Source organism: Mchenga conophoros, linkage group LG17 (genome assembly GCF_057382185.1).
Source record: "Mchenga conophoros isolate Kocher_MC1m ecotype Shallow Benthic linkage group LG17, M_conophoros_male_GT1.1, whole genome shotgun sequence".
Classification (NCBI taxonomy): Eukaryota; Metazoa; Chordata; class Actinopteri; order Cichliformes; family Cichlidae; genus Mchenga; species Mchenga conophoros.
The window spans coordinates 12,864,903-12,872,223 of NC_140542.1; the positions used below are offsets into that span (position 1 = coordinate 12,864,903).

Below are 7,321 nucleotides of genomic sequence, written 5' to 3' on the forward strand. Positions count from 1 at the left end.
TAAGCAATGGCCTGTGAAAAGCTGTTCTGTAGCACCTACCAAAGGGAGGAACTGGAAGAGGTTGTATCCTGGGTGTGAGTGTTTCCTAATTCTGAGTTTGTACAAATCGTTTCTTGCAGACCTGACTTGTCCACTGTAGTCTGTTCTCGTCCTCTTTGGTTTGATTAATACACTGATGGTCATGCAGTAAACAGACTGGATTACTGCAGAGTAGAAATGGACCAATAGCTCCTGAGCTGGTGCAGGAGGTCCATCCTCTTCTGGGCCTCTTTGATAATTTTGTATTAGGTGGCAACAGACTGGATCCCTGAAACCTGAAGGAGCATGTTCAGCTGTTTAACCCCTCATTGATATGCAGACTCATCACCAACCTTCACAAGTCTCATGATCACCATGCCATCTGCAAACCTCACGTTTTTAAATAGGCTGGTGTTTTGAGGTGCAGTCGTTTGTGTATGAGGATCTGCATTCCTCAAGGGCCGATGTCCTGCAGGTTTTAGATAGCACCCTGGTTCAACAAACCCGAATCAAATATTAGTTCATTACCTCTGGAGAACTTCAAGACATGTTGAGGAGGTAATTTAGCCATTTAAATCAGCTGTGTTGGATCAAGGACATCTAAAACCTGCAGGACACTGGCCCTTGAGGCCTGAAGGTTCCCCAACCCTGATCTATACACTTCTGTATACATCAGGGTTCTGTGTCTGTTATAAAGTGAAGCATGAGTAGTGCTGTCCAGCAGAACTGAATCCTTGTTTTGTTTTTATGGCATATGAACATATAGAGAAATAAAAATCTCAATCTGTGACATGTCTTTCATTTCAAGGGTAGGACACTTGAGACACATTGCAAATATAAAATATTTATTTTGCTCTGATTAGTTTAAAAAAAACAAAAACAAAACACTAGCCCACATAATGCTCAATTATATAAGCTGGATCAATCAAATCCCAAACCCTTCAATAACAAACTAAGTCAAAACAATTCTGATTTCTGAATGTTATGTTGTGCCAGCACCTGGATTACAAGAGTGAAGCAGCCCATTTCCTATGGGCTCAAAATGTGGTCATAAATATTTTGTACTTGTAAATCAGGATTTGTATGTGTTTAAAAAAATAAAGATTTGTGTGCGTAAAAAGAATTTGTATGTGTAAAAAAAGATTTGTGTTGGTATAAACAATTTGTATATGTAAAAAAGATTTGTGTGTGGACTTAGCCAAAAAAACCCTGCAAGTTACAAGTACGAATTTTGACCCTATTTTTCTTCCTTTCATCTGATTGGTCAATGTCATGTCAATCACAAATGTAACAATCCAATCAGAGAACAGATGGGTTTGGCTGTCAGAAGGGCGCTTTTTTTGAACTGCAGGTCTTTGAAGGGAATAAATGCCCTTTTACATGCCAACCCAGTGTTTTCCTTCATCACCACGAAGGAAAACAGTCTGTGGTCGTCCAAGTTTGGTGATTTTTGTGTCACAGGTCTACGTGTTTAATACAGGGACTTCCACAGCCTTTTCAACAGCACTGCGGACCGCGGGGTGGGGGTGGGTAGTGTTTTGGAAATGACAGTCTTCATCACAAAGCTTTCTTCGGTTTGAATTAGCATACATGTTTTTATTGAGCATTTGAAGAACTAGCAAAAAAAACAAACTCTTGTAGAGGACATAAAGTCAGAGATAGAAAAGACAAGGAGCAGGTGCATCTAGTACAGGTAGAGCAGCTGCAAAAACCCACAGAGCTCAGCAGCCAGCGCAACAAATTCTGGATCCTTTGCTCTTAGTTAGCAGTTAGCATTAGCAGCACATCCTTTGTCCGATGTGAAAGGACTTTTATGCTGCGCACTGTGACTCACAGCAATGGTCCCGGGTCAGCCCTGACTTTGTGTTAAACTAATCCTAAAGTAATAATGGTGTTTGTAACCACTGACATACCACAACTTTATCTTTTCAACAGCTGCTGAAAGTTAGGTGACCTAGCTGCTATCGGATATTTATATAGAGATCCTCAAGCTTCAAACTGTATTACCCTTCAAGGACCTGCAGTTCAAAAAAGCGCCCCTCCGACAGCCAAACCCATCCGTTCTCTGATTGGATTGTTACATTTGTGATTGACATGACATTGACCAATCAGATGAAAGGAAGAAAAATTGGGTCAAAATTCGTACTTGTAACTTGCAGGGTTTTTTTGGCTAAGTCCACACACAAATTTATTTATTTATTTATTTTTTTACACACACAAATTCTTTTTACTCATACGAAACTGATTTACAAGTACAAAATATTTATGACCACATTTTGAGCCCATAATTTCCCAGCTGAAATGATTAACGCTACAACAGTGAATAAAACTCTAAAACTTCTTCTTACGGGTCGTAGAATAGACGATGACATCATTTTTCTTTTACTGAAGGACAGTAGACCCCACGATCTGTACGTTCCTAAAACGTTCCACGCTCAGCTGGATGATCTAGTTTAGATTAAAACAGTTGGATTAAATCTGAGATGACTGAACTCTTCCTGCTGGTAACACTGATACTGGAAACCACAATCAGCAACTCTGCAATTTAAGTTAAAACTGGGAGGGAAGGAAAAAAAAACAAAAAAGACATCCAAGATTACATGTAGCTCAGTCAGTACCCTTTAAAATTCGACTAGAGAAAAATGTAGTGAGGGACAGTAGAAAAATGGCAGAAAAGCTTTCTTTTACAGCATAATTAATGTCAGTCCTTTTAAAAGCAAATACAAAGAGCGCCTAAATGGGAAAACCAGCTGAAAGCACCTGAATTTAGAGGGCGTAGAACAGGGCTGCCCAATCCCAGTCCTTGAGAGCTACTATCCTGCAGCTTTTAGATGCATCCCTACTCCAACACAGCTGAATCAAATGGTTTGATCTCTTCAGCATGCCATCATGTTTGGCAAAGGTCTGATAACAAGCCATTCATTTGATTCAGGTGTGTGGGAACAAGGATGCATCTAAAAGCTGCAGGACGGTAGCTCTCGAGGACCGGGATTGGGCACCCCTGGCGTAGAAGAACAACGCTCTTCCTCACAGCAGCTGGACGGATTCAGCAGTGATGACTTTAAGGCCTTGCAGTACAATTTCTTAATTTTATTTTATAGCTGTGTTGAGCCGTGAAAGGAAATTATTTTTGTCTCCTACTACAGACTGGTAGCAACTTTCATGTGTGTATTATTTCCTATTGACTGAGGGGCACCTCTAAATGATCATGATTTGCAGTGGTCTCTTAAAAATGCTTCTCTAACACTGAGTCCACAATCACAACCATAGCCAGTATACAATAGATGGACTTCACTACTGTGATTTTACCCTTTGCTTAGTGAAGCTGTTGCGATTTTTGCAATCATCAATTTGGTGTTTTGAAACCAGATGTGACGAGGTAAGGTACAGACTTGTCATTTAACGTCTCTTTATAATCACTAACACTTCAATCTAGCTACAGAGCTCAAGCTCATAAGGAAAGTGTTTACTGAGGTCACAGATTGTGGATGAGCAAAGATTTCTACATGACTGGACTGCTTTTTACAATTGCAGGAGTCACCCCCTGCTGGCCATTAAAAAGAATACAGGTTTAAGGCACTTCTGCATTAGCTCACAATTTAGACCCTGCAGCTACACCCACCTTTTATACACAGACAAGGATTCTAACCAGTTCCTGACACAAGAATAATGCCACCATGGCTCGGTGGCATCATTTCAGTCCAATACTTTTCAAACTGGTATTCTGACAAATCATCCAAGATTGAATCCAGCTAAATAGAGTCCATGTACCGAAAAGGGGTCCCAGGTCCTGCACCCAACATTCAGCACAAAACAGTATGGTGCTGCAGAAAGAGGGCAACAACAGTAAGACTCAACACCAACTGCCTTGTGTTTGTGCTGTGAAGCACTTTGTTTTCCACGAGCTCTCTCTCCACCACCAGACTCTTTACCAACACAACAGCAGATGAAACAAGAATTAGCACCGATTTTTTTGGCAGTCTTCTCACTTCCTGGCTGTGTCATAGTTGGCAACAAACCAATCACAGGTTTCCTTTAAAGCTGCAAGTGAAAAGAACCAGGCAAGTCAGTAACTGATGGAGTCTTTTGAAATTTCTACACTGTTAGCATCTAAATGTCAAGCTTTACATCAGCCGCACCTTGGTTGAAGGGGGTGAAAGTGAAGTCTGGCAGATACCGGCACAGCTTTGCATTGCTGGCCGTCTTTTTGAACTGTCCATCTGCTTTACTGGTGTCAAACTGAATGTCACGGGTAAAGGAAACAATGAGACAACAAGAAGCAATGTTGGGGTTTTCTCTATAGTAGTCTACAGTCTTTACTTTACAACATAAAGCGCTTTGAGGCGACTGCTGTTGTGATTTAGCGCTATATAAATAAAACTGAACTGAATTTAACGTTAATCTTCCAAATCCACTGTCAAAAACAAATAACTTGCATTACTGAAAGGATACCACGACTTCTCCTTTAAAGCCCAATGCATCAACAACAGCTTCTGCTGCTTCTTTGATGGACACTTCATCTTCCTCACCAACTGGAAGCAACAGATGTAGCATTATAAGAACACTTATCCTTAAACTGCCATCATCATTGAATAGTCAAAGAGTCATAGAGTCTATGAGGACTCACCAGAGAGAATGATTGGCTCAACTTCTGGATACTCCCTCAGGACCCAGAGGAAAAGACGAGCCAGGTCCAAAGAGTAGATGAACTGTCTTCTAGGTGTGCCAGAGCCCCAGACCACCAAGGGTTTCCCCCCCTCTGAACAGTACAACATGTAGATGAAGTCACATGTCCATTTACACCACCAAAAACTTGTAAATGCTTAAAGAGAAATGCTGGAATGACAATGGGGTTAGGGACTTAAAAATCCACAACTTACTTTGAGCAATGTATGCTTTATGTATAAGACCTGGTAGCACATGACCATCTTCGATGCTAAAGTTGTCATGAGGACCAAACACATTAGTGGGAATCACAGCTGTATAGCAACGCCCATGCTGCTGTAAATACGCTCTGTGAAGCACACACAGGAAAAAAATGTCATGAGGCTGAAAGTTTTAAATGCATTTCCTGAAAAATAGGCAGAGGCATTATGCGAGGGTGACACATAACAGTATTGGAGAATTCTCAAACACTAATATGTCCTGTGAAACTATACACATGCTAAACAGAAGTATAACTAAAAACTGTTGGGATTATGTTGGTCAGCCGCAAGATCATGATTGTTTTACCCCTTTGAAACACCCTGCATTTGTTGATCTTTTAAGACAACAGCTTCCTTGCTGGACTTCTTGAAAATAATTAGAACTGTTCTAAACCAGTCTGCCAGGGAGGGATTTGAGAGCTGAGAGAAAGCACAATGCGGTAGAGGATAGAAATGACACATAGAAGACATAACGTACCTGTTGTGGACATCAATCATCCTCTTTGCATAGGCGTAGCCAAAGTTGGACTCATGAGGTGGACCGTTGTGGATCTGTAGTAAAGAGAAGCGCATGTGAGCTGCTCTTTTCCAAATGTGCTGATGCACAGAAAGAGCAGGGAGGTATATTCACCATGGTCTCGTCAATAGGATAGGTCGTCTTATCAGGAAAGATGCAGGTGGACAAGCAGGAAACAACCTTGACCACGCCCGCTTCATGCGCTGCCTGCAGCACATTGTCATTGATGTAAATGTTGTTCCTCTGGAAAGTAAATAAAACAGGATGAGCATCAAAAACATGAATCTAGATAGTCTACGATCATAGCATTTCTATTAAATGAGTTAATTAGATGAACAGGTTCCTCATACCCAGAAGTCCAGGTTATATTTCATGTTCTTGAAAAGCCCTCCAACCATAGCAGCCAGGTGGATGACGTGCGTAGGCCGGTGTTTCTCAAACACTGCCCGGGTCTGGTCCATATTCCTGAGGAGAGGCCACCAGCAGGTTAATAGTATCAAAACATGTGACAGCATTTTATCTTGAAGCGGAGCAACTCTCACATGAGGTTGGCATCTTTGGAGGACAGGAATATCCATTCCTCCCCCTCCTTGGCTCCTCCTTCTTTCACCACATGCTGTATGGCCCTGCCCACCAACCCGGATGCACCTGTCACCAACACCCTCATGGGATCGCTCATGTTTATCTAGGTAGTGGAACATGAACAATTCAGCACAGGACGAATCACAGGGAAACTCTGATTTAGATACAAGCTATAAACATCGTCAAACTTTCTAAAGCTAACAGGTTTATCTGTGTTTTCATGCAGTAACGTTTGCTATTTGTTAGATGCTTCCTGATTTTTATCTGAGGTGATCTGACCCGTACAAAACGAGCAGATGTTGTACATATATAGTTGCATATGTGCCACGTACACCGCACACGACCATTCAGACAAGCTAACCTTATTAGCTGTTAGGTGGCGGTAATCGCCGTCATCGTTCCTTGGAACTCGACAAAGTAAAAAACTGATTACCTCGTAAGTTTACTTTTCTTCCTAAACGCGAGATATCAGTGCTAGAAATCCTCGTTAACTCAGAGTTAAACAAATAAGCTAGCATTAAAAAAAAACCTCTTTTACCTGTTTGAAAGCTGAGAACAGAACAGAGAAGCCGGTTTCTTCTCTTCGTCGCCTCTTCCTTCTTCTTCTAAATTTAATTGGCGGTTGTCAAAGAACTGAATGGTGCATTACCGCCACCAACTGGTGTGGAATGTGACTGATTCACATGTGAATGTGAATGTTTTAGGTCAGTTGTCTTCTCTCCATCTGAGCTGCTGCATCTTCTTCTTCTATCTTTTTATGACGGTTGGAAAACCACTTCAGGTACATTACCGCCACCTTCTGGACGGAGATTCTTTTCCGTAGGCTGTCCATTCACCATCCTTCCCTCCAGCGACCCTAGAGGCTTCTTGCTGGTTCACTTTTATCTCTTCCAGGTGTATGCATTCTGTCTCTTCAGCTACTTTTCTCTTCTTTACACAACTACCGCTTTCCCACACTGTCAATCTCAATACTGACGTTACTGTAGACCAGTCATCTTCTTGCCTGCCTTTTTCGAGCAAATCAGCCTCCGTGTTGCACTCTTGTGAAACCCACCTCCTTACCATCTTCACCTTGGACATCTCAGTGGGAGCTTTATTCAAAGCCGAAGTCGTCATCTTCAAAACCACCAGCATCTAGACCAAGGGCGTAGATTTGGTTTTGGCATTGGTGGGGACGGATGATTCAACCACCGAACTCTGCCCTGTTTCTTTTTTTTTCCCTTTTTGTTTTTGCTTCTTAATAAAAAGAGGAGAAATATACTTGCCTGCATATGCTATT

The 7,321-nt window shown here is 41.7% G+C and overlaps 1 protein-coding gene across 2 annotated transcripts; it reads right to left on the minus strand.

Moving 5' to 3' along the window:
• Positions 1-2,392: 2,392 nt before the first annotated feature.
• Positions 2,393-6,702, minus strand: LOC146555145 (GDP-L-fucose synthase-like). Of its 2 annotated transcripts, none has more exons than XM_085252430.1 (10): positions 6,581-6,702; positions 6,003-6,145; positions 5,811-5,925; positions 5,575-5,703; positions 5,422-5,495; positions 4,899-5,032; positions 4,646-4,777; positions 4,471-4,550; positions 4,158-4,257; positions 2,393-4,059 (listed from the first exon to the last, which is right to left on the minus strand). In XM_085252430.1, the coding sequence occupies exons 2-10, from the start codon at positions 6,137-6,139 to the stop codon at positions 4,004-4,006; spliced, it is 957 nt and encodes a 318-aa protein (XP_085108556.1). In that variant the 5' UTR covers positions 6,140-6,145; positions 6,581-6,702; the 3' UTR covers positions 2,393-4,003. The 2 variants fall into 2 exon arrangements, with proteins under 2 accessions (XP_085108556.1, XP_085108557.1); XM_085252431.1 differs by lacking the exon at positions 6,581-6,702 and adding an exon at positions 6,404-6,518.
• Positions 6,703-7,321: the final 619 nt, after the last annotated feature.